Raw genomic sequence first — 24,627 nt, forward strand, 5'->3', positions numbered from 1 at the left:
CCCCAAAAAAAAAAAAAAAAAAAAAAAAAAAAAAAAAAAAACAACAACAACATTTTGAAAACAAAAATGTAAAGCAATAAAAATCAGATGTTTTGTTGTCATTATTGCACAGTGACTACTGCGGGGTCATTATTGTTTTTCGAAATAACGGTGCTTCTTCTTCTCTTCCTTTCGGCTTTTCGCTTCAGGGGTCGCCACAGCGAATTAGTGCCTTCCATCTTCAGAGGTTTGATTCGCATTTTTGTTTTGGCCAAGCTTTTATAATAATAATAATAATAATAATAATAATAATAATAATAACAATTTCCACTTGTGCCATGTAAGGTTTTGTTGCCACCTAGTGGACAAAATAGTCCCCACTACCGTATGTGCATTTCACATTCTCAAATACTGACTGGAAGATTAAGCGTCTTAAAGGACTGAAGTTCTGTTTGTGATGTAATGTAAGGAAAGAGATGCCCATTTCACGGTAAGATCAGAGCATTGTCATCAAATGGTGAGTATAGTTCTTGCATTTTTGAATGTTGCTGTGCCGATTACCATTTTGGGTTCGGGAGCCTTTTGCTGAGCGAGTTGCTTGTTCTGTAGCCACAAAGGGACATATGTCTTCTTGTGTTGGTCCCAAGCCCGAATAAATACAGTGTTGTGTCAGGAAGGGCATCCGACGTAAAACCTTGGCCAAAACAAACATGCGGCTCAAACCTCTAAAGATGGAGGACACTGATTTGCTGTGGCGACCCCTTGAAGGGAAAAGCCCAAATGAAAATAATACTAATAATAATAATAATAATAATAATAATAATAATAATAATAATAATAATAATGCGGAATGGTGGACTCGCGCTGCCTATGGCTGCATGGTCTCTCTGGATCCTCCACTTTCCTAAAATATGCATAGCAGGTTCATGGAACACTCTAAATTTTCCCAAGGTGTGATTATGACAGCTAGAATGTGCTCCAGTACGGTGGAGACCCTTGTGCGGATAATATTCGAAAATAGTTGGGAGGATGGTGACAATTTTGAATTTAAAATTTCTCATGGAAAACAAGAAAGCAATCAGTTTAAACAGTGGCAAACAAATTCAATCCTGGTGTGTTTTACATCAGTCATGGATGGCCAACTGGAGAGTACATTTACAACCACAGTCGAAACCTATACAGTGATACCTTGGCTTATGAACTTAACTTGCTAGAGCGGTGCGAGACATGTATCATGACTGTAAGACAGTTGTGAGGTGTGCTGTCGGTGTGACGGAGGGTGTAAGGCAAAAAGTGTGTATACCAAAAATTTATCTCCCATTGAAAACCATTAAAATGAGAATAATCCGTTCCGAGGTCCCCATAAAACCTGATATTCTCCTAAATAAGCCTTATAACTACACAAAATATACTTTATTTTATGTATAATAAATATGCTATTGTATTGTAATGAAAGAAATACACTTCACTGTATAATAAAGTCATTTTATTTACATTTGTGATGGTCGTTGATGGCTTGATGGAATGGAGTGGCCGGTTTCATCAGCATTAAACACTTGATGAGGAACGTAGCCTTCTTGTTTCACCATTTTGAGGAATGATCCCTTGTCGGTGCATTCTCTGCGATAATTTTACCTAGTTCCTCATCAATTCTGTTCTATTTAGCTGCGTTGATAGCTTTTTGCATGAAGTGTACTTGTGTGGGTTATTTGTGGAGCCTGATTGATGGGATATTTTAACCTTGATGTCTACACTCTGCCTTTGAACTATCAAAATTGAAACGAGTCCGAATTTCACTGTTTTCTATCCATTTTCTCACTCTCTCTCTCTCTGTCATCTGCCTATATCTTTTTCATGTTTAATCCCCCCGCCCCCTCACTGCTGCGTTCTTGACCAATCACGTGGCTTTAACTCAAGACTGGGGGCGGGGAATAGAGGACGAAAACAAGTCGGCTGCCATTTTCTTGTTTGGAGAACGGCCTCACTCTCTCCCTGTCTATCTATTTAATGTTTGCAGCTCTGTGTTTCTGGAAGCCCCCCACACCCCACCCCGCCCTCACTGCTGCATTCTTGACCAATCACGTGGCTTTAACTGAAGACTGGGGGCGGGTAATAGAGGACGAAAACAAGTCGGCTGCCATTTTCTTGTTTGGAGAACGGCCTCACTCTTTCTCTCTGTGTCTATCTAGTTAATGTTTGCAGCTCTGTGTTTCTGTAAATCTCCCCCCCTCACTGCTGCGTTCTTGACCAATCACATGGCTTTAACCAAAGACTGGGGGCGAGGAATAGAGGACAAAATCAAGTCAGCTGCCATTTTCTTGTTAGAAGAACGGGCTCGTTCGCGAACGACACATCACTCATTGGGGCGCTCCGTGTGTATCCCAAGAAATAGTTCGTATGTCAAGGTTACATTTTCATAAATTTAAGGTTCGTAAACCGAAAAGTTCGTAAGCCAAGGGGTTCGTAAACCTCACCTCTATGTAGTATATTCCATGGATAGCAGCTGACCAGCTGACCACTGCACCACAGTCTGTTATGTGTAGGTTTGTACGTTCCCAAAAGGCCATGTTATGATATTATAAAGTTACAGTAAAATCAGTTTCACCAATACCCCACGGTATATATAATAAAAAGCATTAAAACAAAAGGCAATGTGGGTGACAACATAGAACTATATATTTTGTTGGGAAGAAAAAGGCTGAGAAAAGCAAATTGAGTTCTGGATTCCCCACACTTCCATTGACTGGATTTTAAAAAGTCTTTTACAAAGTGGCGGGCTCTTGAATGTGTCACAAGGCTCTGTGTAGCCTCCCTCGAGGTTTTGTTGAAAGCAGAGCGCGTGTCCTCCGTTCCCACCTGAAAGAAGGCATAGTGAAGTTGACACCTTATGCGTTATGTACGTCAAAGTAATGAGTCTGGAATGTCGGAACCTGGTTTTAAAAAAATTAACACCAAAGTACAGTAGCTCCTTTTTTGTAGATATTAAGAACACACAACCTTCCCCAGAAGATTGCTGTTGAATCTCTGAAGTTTTCTTTTCATTTACCAAATAGAATAATCTATCACTTTTTGGAAGGTAAGACAGTGAATATTTGCAATTGGCTAAGTCAATAATAATAATACATTTCATTTATAAGCGCTTTTCAAAACTCTCAAGAACACTTTACAGTCACAAGGTAAGTTTTCCGCAGATGAGCAGCGGCCGCCAGATGTGCCAGCGTTCACTCAACGCCGGAGTAATTAAAATATGAAAGTTTCAGTTTTTAGAGTTTTTTGGTCAAGCGCATGCACAGGCACACGCACGTACACACACACACACACACACACACACACACACACACACACACACACACACACACACACACACACACACACACACACACACACACACACACACACACACACACACACACACACATACACACGCACACGCACGCACGCGCGCACACGCACGCACACACACACACAAACACACACAAACACAGGTTTTTACCACATGGTGGGGACCAGGTGTCTAAAGGATTTATCCGTGGGAACCCAATTTCAATTATGACAAATATATACAGTAAAGTCTCGTTATATCGATATTCTCGGGAGTCCGAAAAATATCGATTAAACTATCGATATATCCGATATCGATATAACGAGACTTTACTGTATATATATATATATATATATATATATATATATATATATATATATATATATATATATATATATATATATAAAACTCATAAAAATGGGCATTTGCGACACTATTTTTTAGCCTGTCCACCGTCGCTGAAAGGTTTAAGTTTACCCCGATAAGACAAATTTCAAGGTTGAAGCATCCACAATACATTTATATGACCTTACAGTATGCGCATGACCTACCAATAATGAAACGATCATCACTGCCGGCAATGAACTTGGAAGCTTCTTGTTCCTTGGATCTCTTTGGCTCCTTGGAAGTAAATGTTTCCTGTGAGGGGGCAGTGAAGGGTATAGTCAAGTAGCTAGGATCTTGTGGCGTTCCAGCCGGACATGTCAGAGTTGTGTTGGAGGCGGTTTGGGAGCTGAACTGAGCCTGCTGAGGAGAGACTTTCCTGGTCATGATGTTGACCATGGCTCGTTGGTAGCGCTCCATGCTAGGACGAAGCTGAAAGAGCAATCATATTTCTTGACGTTAGTGGCCATGACCAATTGTCATGCAACATGCTTTATGTTAATTTTTTGTAAAGCACTTTGTTACAGCTGCAGTTCTGAAAGTGGTATATAAATGAGGATATATTGTATTGAATTGTATGCAATGCATGATGGCTCACCGTGAAAACAAAACATTCACATGTTCCAAAAAATGTGGCTTTATCTGTGTCATAATTGTGCCTCTCTGCCATATCTGATGAAATAAAGGCTCCAAAGACCTATGAAATAGAAAACGACTTAATTCAATACTGAATGTGTCTTCTCCGTAATGTCCAGTCACTGTAATTAGGTGAACAATATCACGTACCTCTTCATCCACTGTTTTGATGATCAACACTGCAGGTTCGTGGCCCTCCATGTGATAATAGAATCTTCATGAAAGAAATAGGTCAGCATGAATGAATGATCAACGAAATATTGTATTGCTCCTAGCCTTTTTTTGAGGGAGTGGGCGGTAATTATTATTGTTCTGCAAAACATTTGTAGATTTTGTTATGGAGAAAAATTAGCAAGCTGTATAACAATGAGGCATGGGGACTGTTGGCATTAGTCTACAGTCCATTAGCCAATCAGGATGTTGAACACAATGCAATGTAAAAAAAAACACCACTAAATAAAATCTCGGAAATAGCAAAGCAGTGATAGATGAAATGTGTTATAGCAATGGAAGACTGTATTGTATGTGCTCATTTGGGTTGCAGGTAAGCAAGAGCCTGTCTAAACGGACTGGGTGAAAAGCAAGGTAAACCCGGAACTGGATGCTCATCACTCATTATCCTATTGAAAGTTAAAAAGGAATTTGAGTGGACAGCTCCCAAATTTCAGATGCATACAATGCAGTAAAGTGTCAACTTACGAGGTGAGACTTTCTCCGTGTTCTGTTGTACTGAACAGCTTAATGGGACTGAAAAGGGCAAAGCGTTCCGGTATCCAGGCCCAGACCACTCTCATCTCTGTTCCTGTCACAACACTGGAGCTAAAGTTGTTAAAGTCCACTGTATCCACCGACTGCCTATAGGATGAAAATACAAGTGGACCATGACATTGAGGAACCACTATATTAAGGACATAGTTATATGTTGTTATAGATGTGCCCCACCTTACAAACGAGATACGTTCCGAGCGGGTGTTCGTAAACCGAATTTGTTCGTAAATTGCTTCAGTGCTATATTTTGTATGGAAGGTATTGTAATGCCCCTCGGCGTGATAAAGGATCCGCAGAGTCACTGGCACAGCTGGTCAGTGAGCACAGCGGCAGTTAGCACAATCATACCGGAGTTGTTGTTCCGCCCCAACTCACGCTCAAGCTTTTTACTCAGGCTCTCTCGCGGACTACTCGTTGTCGCGTCCTCCCTTCTCTCCGTGACGTCATGCTCCCCCGACTAGCCTAGCCCCAAAACATGCAACTCACAAGCACCAGACGTTACAGTATGTTTAAAGTACAACAACAGTTTTTTTGTTTCCTAACTGACATCAAAAAAACGTTTTATAGCATCTAAAATACCCAAAACACGCAGGCTGATATTTAGTCAAATGCAAAACAACAATAAAAATTAGTTAAAGTGTCCCAAAACTACTTCAAAATGACCCCGAAAATGGCGAGTTTCAGAAGGTCCCGCCCCATTGTTCATGACGTCACGCCAGGACGTCTTGCCTTGCTCTAAAATCAAAACAATGGCTTCAGATTTGGAGAAGATGCTTTCTTGTTACGTATCCAGTTATGAATATGATTCAAATAGTTCTGAAGAGGAACGCATAAATGTTTGCAATCGATTAAAGAAGTACTTCTGTATCAATTGAGCAGTCAGGTTTGCAATGTAGTGTCCCGGAAAATGCACAAGATGGTGCCTGAGCTCCGTTGGAAATGGGCTGATTTGTCTGCTGGGAATTTGTGTCAACTCGTATCAAATATGTAGTTGTCTTGGTGCAACACACAACGATTCACCATCGCGTTATTGATGTTTTACTTCTAATTTTGCCATCAACATGGATCAACACGATGTTTTCAGACCAAACAAAGTACCCAAAATGCATTGTGTGTCGCTTTCTCGGTCATGGGCGTTCCAGGCGCAACGTCACGTCTGGAATCGTCACCAACTCGAAAACAAGACTTCCTGAATATTCAGCACAAGTCTTAAAACGTAAAATATAGCTATATGCGGTGGAATCTTTGTAAAATACGCTCAGTAGAAGTCATTTGAAGTGATTTTACAAATTATGGACACAACTTGACCGTAGGCGTCGGTTGTCCTTTAAGTTAAACACTGAACAGGGAAGTATAAAACACAGACACTTTAATAGTCGTAAAATAAATTCACACCTACTGTCGTACGACGACATATTCTGTAAGCCATTACTGAAGCTGCTGTAATTCAGCTATTACGTGCCACCGTCAGTTTTTGTTATGCATCGTGTGTGCCTGGAGCGTCAACTGGGAAGAGGGATTTCCTTCCCGCCCAAATACTCTACGCAGACAATTTTCAGCGAGCTCAGTGCATCGGCCTGGGAACTTGTTGGCAACATTCAGCATCGCCAAGCGCTGATTGGTTAGGCTTGGTGTCTGTCACGTAAATATCCAGCCCTTGAAACCTCCAATTTTTTTTTTTGTGTGCGTGCACGCAAAACACAGTAAGCAGCGAGCTCGGCCGAAAAAAGGCGCGCAATACAAAATCTAACTTCCAGCATTTTGTATGTACCATATGTTTGTATGTACCGCTTGTCATAACTCGAATGCTGGTAACCTGGGGAGCGTCTGTATTCAAAGTACATTGTAATGTGTACGTCTGTGTATGCTCTCAGTCGTACAGGAGTGATCCATCAATGAAAAGGTTTCTTCACCCGTCATCTGTACTTTTTTGAAGGTGTCGGACATTTCGCTTCTTATCCAAGAAACTTCGTCAGCAAACTAAAGTCTTACATAGTGCATAGGACTACTCCCTGCAACTCCACTGAATGTTCGTCTGTGTAAGCTCTCAGTCATACAGGAGTGGTCCATCGATGAGAAGGTTTTTTCAACCGTCATCTGTACAAATTTGAAGGTTTCGGACGTTTCGCCTCCTATCCAAGAGGCTTCGTCAGCGAACTAAAGTCTGACTGGTCGTGTCGGCCCTATTTATATATCCCTAATGTCCAGACATGGCGGCGCCAGACACAGCTATGACAGGTCCCTACTCTCAGGTTGGGGGAGCAGAGGACCACTCCCTGTGGCCCCACTGATTGTTCCTACATTCCTGAGAGTAGGGACCTATCATAGCTGTGACCACGAAACAACTCAGTGTTCCAATATCCACAAACGGCAATTGCTATCACAACTTGAGATTGATGAGGTACAACACAAATTCCGAGGCGAAGGTCCCCAGGCTGCCACATCAGAGGAAGAGGTTCAACCAGAGATTGGGAGGCAAGCCCCAATGAATGATGAGATTGGGAGGCCAGCCCCAATGAATGAAATGCTGAGTGAGGCAGCAACTGACCTGAGAGATAAGATCATGGCAAGAATGAAAACTGGGCAACTAAGAAACCGATTACAATGGCTCTGTGAAGTACCACCTGAAAGTCTCATGGAAACTGTGAATGCAGCACTGAGAACGATCCCGACCGGAACGATCACGGAAACCAATGAGCTGATATACGCCTCAGCATCAGTGATCCTAGAGATGCTTGGCTACAAGAGCAATCATGAGAGCCACGAGATTCATTACCCACCATGGAAAAGACGGTTGGAGGCTAAGATCAAGGCGGCTCGGAAAGATGGAGACCCAGAGAGGTGTGAATAAAAGGCCAATACCCAAGAGGTAAATGCAGATAACCATACCTGAAGCACGCACTCGAAACTGCCAAACAAAGGCTCCAGGCCTTGTCCAGTCGCCTAAAGAGGTACACGAAAGAGAATGAGGCCAGAAGAATAAACAGGCTGTTCGCAACACAACCTGCGAAAATGTACGCTCAGTGGCAGGGTTCTAACAGCAGAGCAGACCCTCCAAGGCTGGAAACTGAACGATACTGGAAAGGCATATGGGAGAAGAAGGTCGCACATAACAGCAGTGCACAATGGCTGGTGACTCTGAAAGAGGAGCACAGCAACCTCCCTGAACAGAACCCAGTTACCATCACAGCGGCAGATATACAAGAAAGAGTCTCAGGTATGAAAAACTGGATGGCACACACCTACTGGCTAAAGAAACTCACAGCTCTCTACGAGCGCCTAGCAGCACAAATGAACCAGTTGCTGATGTATGGGACTCACCCAGGATGGCTAACCGAAGGGCGAACAATCCTGATCATGAAGGATTCCGCAAAGGGTGCAGTTCCTTCCAACTATCGGCCAATAACCTGTCTCTCCACAACATGGAAGCTCATGTCAGGCATCATTGCGGCTAAGATAAGTGGACACATGGATCAATACATGAGCAAAGCACAGAAAGGCATTAGTAGACATACTAGAGGTGCCAAACATCAGCTGCTGGTTGACAGAACACTCGGACAAGACTGCAGGTCCCGACATACCAACCTGTGCACAGCCTGGATTCATTACAAGAAAGCATATGACTCGATGCCACACACATGGATCACTGAATGCTTGGAGTTGTATAAGGTCAACAGGACCCTGAGAGCCTTCGTTGCAAACTCGATGAGGATGTAGAAAACCACACTTGAAGCCAACGGCAAGCCACTAACGCAAGTGTCCATCAAATGTGGCATATACCAAGGTGATGCACTCTCCCCGCTGCTGTTCTGCATAGGACTGAACCCCCTCAGCCAGATAATCGTCAAGACAGGCTATGGATACCGCCTCAGAAATGGAGCTAAGATCAGTCACCTCCTCTACATGGATGACATAAAGCTGTATGCTAAGAGCGAAAGGGACATAGACTCCCTGATCCACACAGAAGAAGCCAGCTCAAATGGCAAGAACAATGGCAATAAACAGCTATGCCCTGCCAGTGATCAGATACCCTGCAGGAATAATAAGGTGGCCAAAGGAAGAGATCCAGACCACGGATGTTAAGACCCGAAAACTCCTCACTATGCTATATATATAGGGCCTAATCTACCAGTAAGACTTTAGTTTGCTGATGAAGTTTCTTGGATAAGAAGCGAAACGTCCGACACCTTCAAAGAAGTACAGAGGATGGCTGAAGAAACCTTTTCATTGATTGTAATATGTAGTTATATAATGGTAAAAAAAATTGGTGATCGCTAACTATTTTCTCATACAGAAAATGCAAAATTGTTCTCGCTGCCTCACCTCTTCTGATGGATGCTGACCCCTTTTTGCATGAGGGAGACATTGTTAGCTTTGAAGAGGAGGTTAAGTTCTCTCCTTGTGGCAATCGGAACCAGGAAGGCTCTTTCCAAAAGATTCTCAGCCGTGCAGTGGCGAGCCACGTTCTGCACAAACCTTTTCATGTCTGTCCGGAAATCTTCCACATCTGCAACTCTGGATGACACGGACACTTTGTAGAGGCTCAGCAAAGCCAGTGCCACCCTAGGAAAAATATAGATTTTGTTGTTTTTCTAAGGTTTTGAGGAGGTTTAAACGCGAAAAAATAAAACATCAATGCAAACCTGTAAAGAACCTTGTAGCCTTCTAGGAGATAGACATCCAACACTCTAATGGCATACGTGAATGGAAGATCAGCAAAGATCCACATGATCCAGTCGGAGTAAAACTCAAAAAGGTTCTGATGTGAGCTCGCTATCAACTTCCGAATCCCCCGGCAACATCTATTTGCAAGGTCTCCAAAGGTCATGCACGAGGCTCGGTATGTGAGGAAAGTCTGGTCAATGTAACGCTTATTTGGGTCGTTGTAGCAAATTAGTCTGGAAACGCTGTAGAAACATTCCGCTTCGTCCTGGCTGAAGTGTAAAATGAGCGACACCAAAGCTGGGAGGATGGGGCAAAAGTTCATTTCTGGGAAGTACTTCCCCAGACAGAGGAGAATCTTCTTTACTGAATTGAGACCTGCTTTATTAAGGCAGTGCCTATGAAAAGATCAAGGATCACAATGATCATTTTCAATGCAATGTCATCCATCACGGAAATATGTTTCTTGATTTGTGAAAACGTTCAAAAATGTAGTGCTCTCCACAAATATAACAAGAATGTAGTAGCTGTAGTCGAATTGTACCTTGGTATCTCTCCTGCTTCCATGTACTCTGGAACTGGGTGGGTGCTGAGCTTTTGTTCTCCAAAGAGCTTCTTGCTAAGTTCGTAGTACACGTCTCTTTCTGGACTGACGCACCTACAGCAGAGTGAACAGTATCCAGTGTCAGTTTAGGTTCTGTAATTGAAACCTGCATTAGTTAAGTACAGTATAATGACATGGATCTGTGTATTTTTTCAAAACGATCCAGTCTGTTTGTGACAATAACAAGCTATGTTGTCTCTAACCGGATAGGAAATGGATGGATGAATATTATCAATATTAAAATGGAATGTAACAGTTTCAATGGGGCAATGGGGTTTCCACCTTGGTATGGATTTGCGTTACATTTAATGTTCACTTTGTTCGATCATTCTCTCTTCAGTTTTGTGATAACCATAGTTGTCTGTCGCTGTGCCGTGAGACAGATTTTTTTTCAGGGTTGAAAACCCTTCAGAATAAAAAAAAAATGCTGAATGACTCAGTGGTTTTGCACGATATCCCGTGGTTTACAGCAATGTGGCTTTTCTGTGCATCTTCTCAGCCCCCCATTTGTGTTATAATTATATAACTGTACCTCGCAGATTTTCATCTGTCACGGGTCGTCCTGGTCCCCATTTATTACGAAAAACAAGGGATTACTCTATACACATCCATGCTTTCTGGTGTGTAAGTAACATTTTCTAAAATGTTCAATGTTGAACAAGCAATAGTGTGCGGCAAACAACAAAATGTATGTACTGTTGACAACGCAGTTCATAATGAACCTTGGGAGTGTTCTGGTCCCCATTTACTGCAAAAACGAGGGATTACTGTAGTCATTTTTGCGGCATACAGTATTTGGATGATATTTGTGGATTGCCAGAACACATTAGTATGAGCCTAAAATACTTGGCACTACCACAACAGTGTATGTTAGCTTTCCTTTCATGAACTGAGTACTGAAAACCTGGAATGGATGCCGTGGATGATGTGATAGTAAGCCTTTGCCCTCAATGTATGAGGCATAGCCCAGAATCCTTCTCTTCCCATTGTTTTCAGCAGCTGGTGCTCACTCTCCAATATCTTTTGATATCGTTCTGACGCTTCCGGATCGATCTTCTCCCAGTCCACAAACTGGCCGTATTTCATGCCAGAGCTGGAGCAAATTTCCCAATTGTCCGATTCAGAGATGGTAATCATGGACACACATTTAAGATTACCTCTGCTACCTGAACACATGAAAGCAGCATTTAATGAAGGTTGTGAAATTCTGTAGTAACCTCCATAATGCACTTACCGTTCAGCTCTCTTGACAGTGAGAGCTTGTTCACTTTGGATTTGGACTTTTCATTTTTAATCACAGGATCCTGGGGTGGAGTGGTCAATTTTTGTTTTCGTTGAATGGACATGGGTAGATGCCCCAAATCATTGTCGGACTCGTGTTCTGATGTTTCATAACTGTAAAAAGACCTGGAAAGCATGATCACGTATTAGATAATCTGTTTTGTTTTTAGGGTCTTGGTTGGAAGCTGTTCAGCCAATGTGGACCACCTTCTAGTTGCTCATCCCTCTATAGTTTGAAGTCAGATGCGGCAACAAACCCAGCAATTGTCATAATGACTCCAGAATAGAACTCCTACCTTGAACGAGGTCTCTGACAGGTCTCTTTGGTCTGTGTCTGTACTCCATAAGTCTTGCAGTCCTCTGCATTGTAATAAGAGTGAGATCTTTGCCTGCTTCTGCCTCCCGTCATTGTGCTAAGGTCGGATTTGATGCTTCCACGGCTGAAGAAATCCAGCAAGCTTGTCTTCTCGGAAATTCAACTTGACAGGTAGGATGTGCTGCACGTTTGTGGATGCAGGTCCTTTTATAAGCCTGCATGTCGGGAGTCATAGGGGCAAGGCTTGTTTGTGGTGACTTCATGCTTTGGGCCGTAAAACGTCCACCGATTTTTCTGCTTCAAATCTGGCAACATCAAGTTTCTCTTTGTCGGAGGAAGGAATTTAACATTCAAGACAGAAACCACAGTGTTCATATTATCTTGACTGAAATGCAAATTATATATATCCACATAAATGCAATTTAAGTTTTGTAATACTCTTGGAAAGTGTACATCAAGTAACCCTGATTTAGAGATGTTGCAAATTGTGGAACAAATTTTGATGGTTTTCCATAAAGTACATTTACATAGATATGTAGACCATTTTGATTTGCTACTGCTCCTTCCCTGAACAAGTAAGTCCTGAATCAAAATGCCAACTTGGACTATTCCAAGAAGTCTTCAAAAAGCTATTATTCCACACAACAGGTGTGTGTTTTGATCAAAACACAACCACTGTTTGGCTATGACACATTCAACCTCTACAAGTACCTATCTCACATGTGGGTTCCTACGCTGATGGTGAAAAACAAATCATCTAACAGCACATATTTTTTTTGTATTCACATATAATTTTACTGAAAGCAGATTGTATCAATAAATTATGGTTCATATGTATGACAGATAGTGATAACATTGTATAAATGCAAGAGCATTGAAACTATTTTATACTTGAATAACATACATACATACATACATACATACATACATACATACATACATACATACATACATACATACATACATACATACATACATACATACATACATACATACATACATACATACTCTAATTTAACTTTAAAAGTCCAATATAAAATGTTAACAACCTGATTTTTTAAGTTCAAATTCAAAACTCCAAAACATATCATCTATAACAACAGCCATTGCTTAAAAAAATGAAAATGTCCAAACGAACCAAATCACCAGAGAGAGGGAGAATAGCAACACAGCATTGGGTAATCCCAAAATTGAGATAATAAATATGTACTTCAAATCATCGCACACTTTAAAAAACATATTTTCAAGACAACAAATTAAAATATATAATGTGTTTCTTTTATCGGTGTTGCGAGTATTATACAGATTTGTTTATATTTCTATTTTTTTCAAATACCGAACACATAATGTATAAAGAAGTTTCGATGAGAAGGTTTCTTCAGCCGTCATCTGTACAAAAAGTACAGATGACGGCTGAAGAAACCTCATCGATGGACCACTCCTGTACGACTGAGAGCTTACAGAGACGTATAAAGAAGTTTGTCCCTCATCGAGTATTGTTATGACGTCACACACAAAAACAGGAAATATTTCACGACCGGATTATTCCAGCAGTTTTGATTACCATATCCTAACCTGTTTTTCACCCCAAAAATGTCTCAGGATACATGGTAAACAATGACTTAATTTGTTTATTGATATCATTTTCAGGAATTGTTTAAATTCAGTGACGTAATGGTGAGTTAGCTAGCTCGTTTTTGTTGGCTTCCCTTGTGGAGTTTTCCCATTCCAAATTGATGTATGTGAATTTATATACAATACATGTATATGGTTCGTTTATGCGTTAGTAAACCACTTAGTTTTAAGTTCCATCCATTTAAAACACATTAAAGGTATTTAATGGCCCAACTCCGACGTTTATGTTGTCTTCTTTTTTTCTGTAGGCTGCAGGATTATGATGCCACTTGTCGGTTGGCACAAGAAATTGCTGAAAACATCCATGAACGCAATAGAGAGCAAAAAACTGGGGGCAACCCAGCCAAGGTGATAAAATGTTGACATTGTCAATGACGATGCTGTACTTTACAAATTCTCCCCTATCATCTCACTTTTCGTTTGTCTTTAGATAAATATGACACTTCGAGCATCTCTTCAGAAGCTCAAACAAAGTATTGCCCGTCTTAAAGACAGCTTGCTGAGGGCTTCTTCGTCACGGCGTATGTATCCTTTCTCAAATTAAAATCATAAGACAAGCCGACTGGCTTCGATGTTTGGAGTAACACAAGTTGGGCAATAGAGGGCAGCAGATTTATTTGAAAAGACTGAATTTGCCACTGAATCTAAAGTATTTAATGTCACATCCAAATGGCGCCGAATTCACTTTTAATGCCTCTATTAGATTTCTTTTACACTGTCGACTTCCAGAAAAAAAAAGTAACGCATTGATATTTCTACATTTACACCGATTTAACAGAACAAACAAGACAACAGCAATTACATTTTAGTAGTTCAGTGGTCCTTCGAATATTTCTCAAATACATAGACACCACATACACCTTCAAGGCCAAAAAGTTTGCATGTATAAAGGAAAAACATTTAACTGGCAAACCCTTCTTAATTTGATGTCATAAGAATGCAGTCGGAAGCAGACAGGCGGCAGAATCTTATTGATGACCTCCTGACCCGAGAGAAGCAGCTCAATGCCACTTTTAAAGGCGATATCACAGAACCAGCTACATTCAGGTAAATACAGCTGTTTTTAACATTACTATTGATCTGGTAATGTTTTGATTAAGTAAAAAAAAAACCACACAAATCGGATATATGTTTGTATGTATGTATGTATATATACGTACATATACAGCGATTGTTTTTCATTACTGAAAGGCAACATTTGACATTTCAACTGCAGATTTCCGGTATGTTTTTCTTTCATGACGTATGCCTTCATGCAAGCCTTTTTTTAATCAATTTTGGGTGTCCGTCAGTCATCCTGGATTTGGGTCATTAAAAAAATGAATATAGTATTCCTTCACAAGATTGGTCCAACTAAAGACAGAATGTACCGTACAAAAAATACTTGCTACTTTACTCCACAAACACGTTTTTTTCCCCACAATCTGAAAACATGACTACAGTGATACATTGGCTTACGAACTTAATTGGTTCCCAGACAGAGTATGTAAGGCGAAGTGTGTACCCCAAAAATTAATTTCCCATAGGAAACCATTAAATTGAGAATAATCAGTTTCCAGGTCCCCATAAAACACAATTTTCTACTTTCTAATTTTGTAAGCCTTGAAACTACACAAAATATACATTATTTTATGTATAATAAATGTGCTATGGTATTTAAAATTTAAACTGTACTGTATAATAAAGTCGTTTTATTTACTTTTGTGATGGTCATTGATGGCTTGATGGAATGGAGTGGCCGGTTTCATCAGCATTAAACACTTGATAAGGAATGTAACCTTCTTCTTTCACCATTTTGAGGAATGATCCCTTGTAGGTGCTTTCTCTGTGATAATTGTATCTCGTTCCTCATCAATTGTGTCATGTTTAGCTGGGTTGATAGCCTTTTGGATCAAGTGTACAGATGGCTTGTGCGGGTTGTTTGTGGAGCCTGATTGATGGGATATTTTAACCTTGCAGTCTACACTCTGTCTTTGAACTATCAAAGTTGAAACTCTCACTGTCGTCTGCCTGTCTCTTTAATGTTTAACCCCCCTCACTGCTGCGTTCTTGACCAATCACGTGGCTTTAACTGGGGGGTGGGGAAAAGAGGACAAAAACAGTCGGCTGCCATTTTGTTGTTAGAACAGGCATGTTCGCGAACGACACATCACTCATTGAGGCAGCTCCGTGTATGAAAAAAGTTTGTATGCCAAGGTAAAGTTCGTATGCCAAGGTAAAATTGTCATAAATATAACATTCGTAAACCGAAAAGTTCGTAAGCCAAGGGGTTCGTAAACCGAGGTATCACTGTATTTGACTACCTATTGGAAGATAATATTTTGTGCTGAAAAAAATCCTGGTTGGCTGTCCAATTAAAAATAATGAAACCTCAATTATCTGGCCCATGTCCTTGACCAGAGGGGTCAAAAGGTCTGAGCTGGCCTTTGATGATGTTGTCACTGGTCACTAACTTTCTGCAAATCTGTGCACAGTGTGAACTCGGGTTTGACCCGTGTCCCGGCACCCCTCACTGTGCAATCATTTGGAGGGAAACCCCTTCCGCTTGTCATTCATTCAATTCAGATCATTGATTTTCTGTCATTTCACACTTGGTCACATATCCACTGCGAGACGAATAAAGGCAAATTCAATCCAATCCAATCCCGCACCCAAAAATTGAAACGACCTGAATGTAAATGTGAATTGGTGAATTTTCATTGGCCATTTATACCTATAACTGCGTTGAGGCATGGCAATTACACTTCACAGAGATCTGATTGGCTGTATCAGATCAGCAGTTATTTAACATTTTACAATACAATACAATACACCCTAATTTATATCACGCTTTCACAACAGCTGCAGCTGTAACAAAGTGCTTTACATGATAGTCACCACAGAGCAAAATAATAAACATAACAGGAACAAAAACATGCATGGACAAGCAAAATCGACATGGCAACATTTGTCATGTCTTAATTTGTGGATTGAGCTCATGGAATAATTGCATTTCGGGCCTGTGGAAATTTGTCAGAACGCACAATCCAGGCCTGTTTACAGAAGTTAGCCATCAATATAGCATTTTAAGGCTTCAAATCTTATGCAAGACTTCAGTTTACTGCATCCAAACAATTTCCAAAGGAGAGTAAACTTTGCAAGTGCTAGTTGCTCATCTTGAAATAGTCAGGAAGAAAACGTTTTGAAGCACTCATTCCAACTTGGAAAATTTGTGGCTCTTTTCAGTAACGCGGTAAAAAAAACTGTGGCTCTAGTTGGCCACCCCTGATGTAAAGCCAAATGATCTCACGCTATCTAGGTGATATTTGTTTACAGGAAGAGAAAATGATATCATGTAGGTAATTTCCTCTTGTCCTTTGTGAGTGTCGCTTGCCATTGCATTCGTTTGGATGATAAAAGCCACCAATAATATGAATGCTAATCACACAATTTTGTTTTCTTTTAGTTAGAGTTACTCCTCGTACAGTTCGGACAAAAATGCATTATGTGACATTTGTTCTTTTCTAGTTAGTCAAATACAGTAAAGTCTTGTTATATCGATATCGTTTATATTGATAATCCTGCTTATTACGACACTATTTTCATTTCCCGTGCACATTTCTAGTCTTTTTATGTATAATTAGTTCCGTTTAGTACGATTTGTGGTTTTTACGATAATCCGGTTACTGCGGTGCTCTTTTTCATCTCCCGCCGGCCATTTTGCTATGTTTATATCGATACACTCCATCGGTCGCGCCATCGGCCTCGCCATTGGTCGACTTGGTCACGTGACTTGGTCACGTGAGTTTGTTATGTGACCAGCTCCCATGTAGCAGAGCCATTTCCATAGCTCGTGTGTAGCAGTGTTTGTGTTAAAAGGTAAAAATGGGAAGCAGAAGAAGATTGATTACTTTTTTAAATTGCATACATAATACAGTAAGATGTAAACGTTGCAGTTTCCCTGTTGTGTTATGTACATGCCCACTGTACTGTATATGAATGCAATCGTTTTTTGCAACGATGTTTCTTGTTTTGTCTGCTGAAGCATGATTTTGAAAATTACCATACATTCCATACTGTGTATTAAAGGACAACCGATGTCACTTTTTATTTAAATGCAAAACACCAATAAAAATGACTTCACGCCAAGATGTCTTGCATTGCTTGTGAATCCAAACAATGGCTTCAGATTCGGATAATATGCTTTCTTGTTACACATCCAGTTATGAATATGATTCAAATACACTGTAGAGGAAAGCACTGAAGAGGAAAGCATATATGTTTGCAATCGATTAAAGAATTATATGTGCCATTTTGAGGCAACATTCGGGGAACATCTCTCACCCAAAAAAAAAGAGGCACAAAATGGCAAGCTCTTGGCCAGCTCCGTTTCTTATATGGCGCTTGGATCCCCTCTTTTGGCGGCTTTTGTTAATGCAGTTCGGCGCAGGACGGATATATCGACAGTACGGTTATATCGACATTTTTCTAACTCTCGAGAATATCGATATAACGAGACTTTACTGTAATTTGAATAATTTAACAGAAATTAATGCAAAATGAATTAATCTGACCCAAGACTCAAACACCGATGGGCCTGTAAGTGGCTGTAGACAGCAATAAAAAATCAAAATCAATATATTGTGTATACAAACTTCCATGATAAATACATCCAAATGTTTTGGGAAGCAAACATATTTTTAATGGCCATGCAAGTGTCAAAATAGGTCACTCACTCTCATTGTGAAGTGGCTTCCTTCCTGCGACAACACAGATTGCCCATTCAGGACATCATATAGTATACCGGTAGTCCTCAACCTGTACTTGACCTTCTCTGAAATCTGTCAAGGTTTAATTTTTGACATTGTGATCCTTTGCAGGGCTTGGCACTGACTTATCTTTTTACAGACCACACACCTAATCACTTAAAAAGTCTGTGCAAGATAAAAAAAGAAGAATCACTCGCTAATAAGTGTCCTCTTATCATGTGGTTATGCACTTTTCAGTTTGCTCAGTGAGATTGAATTTTATCGTGATGTATGCTGGGTCTTGGAATTTGTGGCAAGAACCCAGTCCCGCTGTGTGGTCTTTGAGAACAGAACATGGGATGGGGGATAGGAGGGGGTGATCACCACGCTTGGCTAATCTAAGACCCTTTTTCTCCTGAGATTTTGAGGTGTTAGCCGATTAGCCAATTTAAAGAGTGGTGGGGGGATGTTGAGGTGTCTTTAATCTATCTCTGAGACAATACAATCGAGGCATCTCCATTTCAGACTGAGCAAAAGAAGGATGTGGCGTCTCGCTTCACCCCCTTGGCCCGAGGAGCCACCTTTCCTCAATTATTCACTCACCTTTCCTTTGTGCTTGATCACACTGGAAATAATCGTAATTAGTTAAGTCTCCACTGTCCAAGTCACTCATTTGGGTGGTGGGCGCTCAGGTCTTAGTGGTGGCGGCCTCTTCCTCTCCAAAGATGTGCCTGACTGCCTTTCGAACTTCCCGCTGACTGGCTAATTGGATCTTCACACACCGGGCAGGGTAGGAATGGCGGGCCTGCACACAGTCTCATAGTAATCAAACATGTCAGAGAGGTTAGACCCAATACCTCATCGACTGGGTTACCGACCACATCACAAGCAGCTTGAAATAATCATCGCATTACGGAATGTGATAAACATCATGTGTGGCCCGCGACCAATTTCAAAAAATATTATAAAACCATCCGTTTTCTCATAATATTTCCTCGCCCCACGTCCATGGGCTTGCATGTGGCTCGCCAGCTTTACCAGCTGGCGGCTTGATCTGAGTAGACTGGGCTGGAGTCGGCCTCACACGGTGACCTGTCACCACAAGACTTCCAACGACAGCTTTAAGCAATCAGCAGAGGAATAGCTTTCAAACCACAATGCGGTACAGCGCGCTGCTCTCTGGGCTGTCGCTGTGTTACCGAGCATTCTGCGGTCCTGTGACAGATTAACATGCACACAGAGCCTGCACCAACCAACTTGATATGTTTTTTTTTTAATTTTTGACAGCGAAATTAATAAATGTATATCATGATTTTGTGATTGATAGCTGGATGCACCCTGCACCCTATTTATGTATGTATTTATTTATTTATGTGACTATCATAACACTTTATTGAGCATATAAATGTGCATTACGCTGTTGGGACCATGAAGATATGCTTACAAGTGTCGACTGGACGTTTGGTTTCTATTGCAGATGCATCAATACTTATCCTTATACTTATCCTTCCAATATCCTTATCCTTATTTAATATTTGTGCAATACTCTGTTCTGCTAAAAATACTCAATACCAAACAATGAGACCACATGACTTTCCCGACATATACTTTTCAAAGGATTGGATTGGATTAGCCTTTATCAATCTGGCAGTGGAGAAATTTATATTTCACAGCAGCAAAGTTATGGAAGGAAGGGGGAAGGAAAGGAAGTAGAAAAACAAAATACAGGAGATGATAACACAAAGACATAGTCATTCAATCTTCAGCTCTTCTTGCACCCTCTTTGTTGTATGAAGCAGTTCTAGATGAAACAGGAGAGCAGAAAAGCGTCATTGTCACCAGTGGATCAAGGACGTCATGGTGAAATGTGCACGTCCGCTACAAGCTAAATGTTGAAAGCAAGCACGAAGCTGTAGCATCCATTGACAAAAGAGATTGTCTCACATCCCCTGTCCCATGTCAATCCGCTTCAATTCCAAGCCGTGACAGTTCCACATACGGATCGGCGCTCTGCGCTTACACTTTTTTTTTTATAATCGCGGGCAACAGTGAAAAAAGAAAACATAAAAAAAACAACAACAAAAGCAAGGCTCGTGAGAGCACATCCTGATGGCTGTTTACTCGGGCGGCATCATTTTTTTTTTTTTTTTTTTACCAGGCTCTGATAAAAACAGTGGCCCAATGGCCACAATGCAATGTGTATCAAAGTTAATTGATGCTGGACCGTCCTACGTACCAGTACAAATTACATCAAAAGATGAAATGAGATAAAAACACATTATTTTTGTTTTTTAAGATATAAATAGAGACGCTCCCCAATTTACGAACGAGATACGTTCTGGGCGGTCGTTCGTAAGGTGAATTTGTTCATAAGTTGCTTCGGTGTTATATTTTGTATGGAATGGTGTTCGTCCTCTTTGACAAGAGATGACCATCTTCAATATGTGGTGAAGATGACTTGCGCGGGAGTTTGATTTAAGTGAAGGAGAGTTGTGCAATGTCGTCTGCCTCACTCTCTCGTCCCAGCCCATCTGAATCCGGTGGCTAGACAGAGTCAAGACGGCTGGGGATGGGTCGGGATGCAGTGGATAACCACAGTGTTCTACGTGTCTCACTGTGCCCTACTTTGCACTCCACAACGCTCACTTAGACAGGGAGACTCGTGGTGGCTGGGACCCCATCACAGATCACAGATCAACAGACCTGCCCACTGCCCAATGGAAGTGGAATGTTTGCTTAAAGGACAACCGACACCATTTTTTTGTTTCCTAAATGACATCAGAAAAACGTTTTATAGCATCTAAAATACCCAAAACACGCAGGCTGATATTTTTAGTCAAATGTAAAACACCAATCTTCTTTCATAACTTTGCTGCTGTGAAATGTAAATTTCTCCACTGAGAGACTAATAAAGGCAAATCCAATCCAAATAAAAATGACTTAAAGTGTGCTAAATCTGCAAAAAATTGAGCTGCGAATTGGGTATTTTCAGAAAGTCCCGCCCCCAGTTTGAGACGTCACGCCAAGACCTCTTGCCTTGTTCGAGAATCAAAACAATGGCTTAAGATTCGGAGAAGGTGCTTTCTTGTTACGCATCCAGTTATGAATATGATTCAAATAGTTCTGAAGAGGAAAGCATAAATATTTGGAATAGATTAAAGAATTTCTTCCGGGTCATTTTGACTCATGTGTAGCGTCCTAGAAAATGCAGAAGATGGCGCCAGAGTCCGTTAGGAATGTGCTGATTTTTCTCCTGGGAATTTGTGTCAGCGAATATCAAATAGTTGTCTTGGTGCAACACACGATTCACAATCGCGTTATTTATGTGTTTTCCTTCTAATTTCGCCATCAACACGAAGGTTTCAGACCAAACAAAGTACCGCAAAATGCATTGTGTGTCCTTTCTCAGTCCGGGGTGTTCCTTCCGTGACATGACGTCAGGACTCGTCACCAATTCAAAAACAAGACTTCCTATTCAGTGCAAGTTTTAAAATGTAAAATATAGCTATATGTGGTGGAATCCTTGTAAAATACGCCCAGTAGAAGTCATTTGAAGCGATTTTACAAATTATGGACACAACTTGTCCGGAGGCGTCGGTTGTCCTTTAAAGGACAACCGACACCATTTTTTTTTTTCTGAACTCACATCAGAAAAACGTTTTAGCGCATCTAAGATACCCAAAACGCAGGATATATTTTGAGTCAAATGGAAAACACCAATAAAAATGACTTAAAGTATCCAAAAACTACTTCAAAATGAAACCGGAAGTGGCCAATTTCAGAAGGTCCTGCCCTCTTGTTCGTGACGTCACACCAAGACGTCTTGCCTTGCTCGAGAATTAAAACAATCGCTTCAGATTCAGAGAAGATGCTTTCTTGTGACTCATCCAGTTTTGAAAATGATTCAAATAGTTCTGAAGAGGGAAGCATACATGTTTGCAATCGATTAAAGAAATAATTCCATGTCATTTTGAGGCATCTGGATGAAATGTAGCGTCGCAGAAAATGCACAAGATGGTGCCCAAGCTCCATTGGAAATGGGCTGATTTGTCTGCTGGGAATTTGTGTCAGCTTGTATTAAATAGTAGTGTTGGTGCAACACACAACTATTCACCATTGCGTTATTTATGTTTTTTCCTTCTAATTTCGCCATCAACACGGATCAACACGAAGTTTTCAGACCAAACAAAGTACTATACTGTAAAATGCATTGTGTGTCGCTTTTTCGGTCAGTGACAATACCTACTGTGACATCACAGTAGGTATCGTCACCAACTCAAAAACAAGACTTCCTGAATATTCAACGCGAATCTTAAAATGTAAAATATAGCTATATGCGGTGGAATCTTTGTAAAATACGCTCAGTAGAAGTCATTTGAAGTGATTTTACAAATTATGCACACAACTTGTCTGAAGGCGTCAGTTGTCCTTTAAGTCGAACATTGAACAAGAAGTATAAAACACAGACTCTCTAACAGTCGGAAAATAAATTCATAGCTACTGTAGTACGACCACATATATCCTTAGGTACTCAGTAAGCCATTACTGCATATAATTACTTTTTGTTATACATCGCGTCGTCCTGGAGCATCAACTCGGAAGAGGGATTTCCTCCCCGCCCACATACTCTACACAACCAATTGTAAATGAGCTTGGCGCCTCCTCCCTATATATAATTATAACATTTGTTAAGTTTTGTTTTAAAGCCCAATACCCATACATATACATTCTGGCATGTGGTGTGTGGACATTTTATTTGTTGCCATGATCGGTACTGCGTTGCATTTTGGCCACATCTCCAGGTATACCGACCTATATACTGATGAAATTGGTTAAGTGCAGCTTTAAATCAGGGCCGGTATCGGTTATATATACCACCCAAAAAGACTTAATGTCAGAACTTGATAACTGAAAATAATTCTCTCCAAAATGGATAATCAACTCAGTGCGGGCAGCAACCATCACAAAGCCGTTCGCGAAAAAGTACCAAGTTTCAATGTGCTGCTTGGCTCCAGCATTGTGTGTTGGAGTAATGAGGTCAAACACAACACACGGTGGTGTCAGATGTCATAGTACCAGTCATAACATCACCTTATTTTCTTTCCTGAGTTAAAAAAAATCTGTCTGTGTCTAATAAACCACAAGCCACTCAGTAAGAATATACCTTAAGATAAATATCCACAAATGTGAAAATACGGTACATGGGTACAAACGAGCAAGCAAAAACAAGCAGCCAAACATAAACATATGAATCACTGTCATATTGGTGTTACGGTCTTAAAGGTCCACCTTGATGGCAGGAGGAGCAGGAGCAAGCGACAGAGTCTCAGACAACCCGTGGCTCATTAATGAATCAGAAGAAACCCGTGGGTTGACTTTTGGAGAGATTAAGCAGCAGCAGCAACGAATCATCGAAGGTAAACTCTAGATCCCAATTCATTTCCCTCGAATGATGTCATCCAACAATCATCTTTTGGTTGTCATGCCTTCACACGTCGCTCATGTTGGACTTTGTACGACTCACGCAAATCATAATCACCTTTATTAGCCAAGTACAGACGCTCCCCACCTTATGAACGAGATATGTTTCGAGTGGTTGCTAGTAAGGTGAATTTGTTTGTAAATTGCTTCAGTTTCAGTGCCACATTTTGTATAGAACGTATGTCAAACACTGAACGGGGAAGTATTAGACACAGACGCTCTAACAGTCGTAAATTAAATTTGCACCTACTGTAGTACGAAGACATATATCCTTGGGTCTTCAATAAGCCATTACTGAAGCTAATTCAGTAATTACGTTTCAGTAGCCATTACTTTTTGTTATGCATCACGTCCTCCTGGAGCGTCAACTGGGAAGAGGGATCCCTCCCCCCCACATACTCTATGCAGCCAATCGTAAGCGAGCTCCGCTCGGCTCGTTGGCAACACTTCAGCATAGCACAGCGGGCACTGATTGGTCAGCCTTGGTGTCCGTCCCGAAAACATCCAGCCCTTCAAACCTCTCATGTGTCTGTGTGTGTGTGTGCATGAAGCACAGTACGCACAATCGAATGCAAGCTCGGTCGGAAAAAGGCGCGCAATACAAATCTAATTTACAGCATCTCTGTCCCAACATTTTTTGATATACTGCACTCGCAAGAATATTCGTATGTACCGTTATTCGTAACTCGAATGTTCGTAAGTTGGGGAACATCTGTCTGAAGAACACACAAGGAATTTATCTCCGTTACAACATGCTGCACTAGTATCATCATAAAAAAGACATGACCAATAAAGTATGGAGGACACTAATAACAGCTCATCTAATCTAATC

At 40.9% G+C, this 24,627-nt stretch overlaps 2 protein-coding genes across 3 annotated transcripts in view; one reads left to right on the forward strand and one right to left on the reverse strand.

The window, feature by feature from the left end:
- Positions 1-304: 304 nt before the first annotated feature.
- LOC148892263 (TBC1 domain family member 24-like) lies at positions 305-12,116 on the reverse strand. 2 transcript variants are annotated; one of them, XM_089006833.1, is made up of 11 exons: positions 11,933-12,116; positions 11,590-11,762; positions 11,260-11,521; positions 10,296-10,409; positions 9,733-10,149; positions 9,566-9,652; positions 5,021-5,176; positions 4,472-4,535; positions 4,284-4,382; positions 3,853-4,117; positions 305-2,835 (listed from the first exon to the last, which is right to left on the reverse strand). In XM_089006833.1, exons 1-11 carry the CDS (start codon positions 12,043-12,045, stop codon positions 2,651-2,653), a joined length of 1,935 nt encoding a protein of 644 aa, XP_088862959.1. In that variant the 5' UTR covers positions 12,046-12,116; the 3' UTR covers positions 305-2,650. The 2 variants fall into 2 exon arrangements, with proteins under 2 accessions (XP_088862959.1, XP_088862958.1); XM_089006832.1 differs by having other exon boundaries at positions 306-2,835; positions 9,413-9,652; positions 11,933-12,103.
- Positions 12,117-13,458: 1,342 nt separating this feature from the next.
- Positions 13,459-24,627, forward strand: part of stx8 (syntaxin 8) — a 50,272-nt gene continuing 39,103 nt past the window's right edge. Inside the window, exons 1-5 of the mRNA XM_089005726.1 lie at positions 13,459-13,562; positions 13,836-13,935; positions 14,018-14,112; positions 14,524-14,634; positions 23,598-23,731. Coding sequence (XP_088861852.1) covers positions 13,546-13,562; positions 13,836-13,935; positions 14,018-14,112; positions 14,524-14,634; positions 23,598-23,731 — 457 coding nt within the window. The 5' untranslated portion in view covers positions 13,459-13,545. The remainder of the gene's footprint in view (positions 13,563-13,835; positions 13,936-14,017; positions 14,113-14,523; positions 14,635-23,597; positions 23,732-24,627) is intronic.

Source organism: Hippocampus bargibanti, linkage group LG10 (genome assembly GCF_051943395.1).
Source record: "Hippocampus bargibanti isolate YZ-2025 linkage group LG10, ASM5194339v1, whole genome shotgun sequence".
NCBI lineage: Eukaryota > Metazoa > Chordata > Actinopteri > Syngnathiformes > Syngnathidae > Hippocampus > Hippocampus bargibanti.

Excerpts from the sequence above, each read along its gene's own strand:
- LOC148892263 (XM_089006832.1), bottom strand. The coding sequence starts at position 12,045 with ATGACGGGAGGCAGAAGCAGGCAAAGATCTCACTCTTATTACAATGCA. Across the intron at positions 10,150-10,295 it reads GAAGCAGGAGAGATACCAAG|GCACTGCCTTAATAAAGCAG; the intron begins GTACAATTCGAC and ends ATCTTTTCATAG. Across the intron at positions 4,536-5,020 it reads CACGGAGAAAGTCTCACCTC|ATTCTATTATCACATGGAGG; the intron begins GTAAGTTGACAC and ends TCTTTCATGAAG.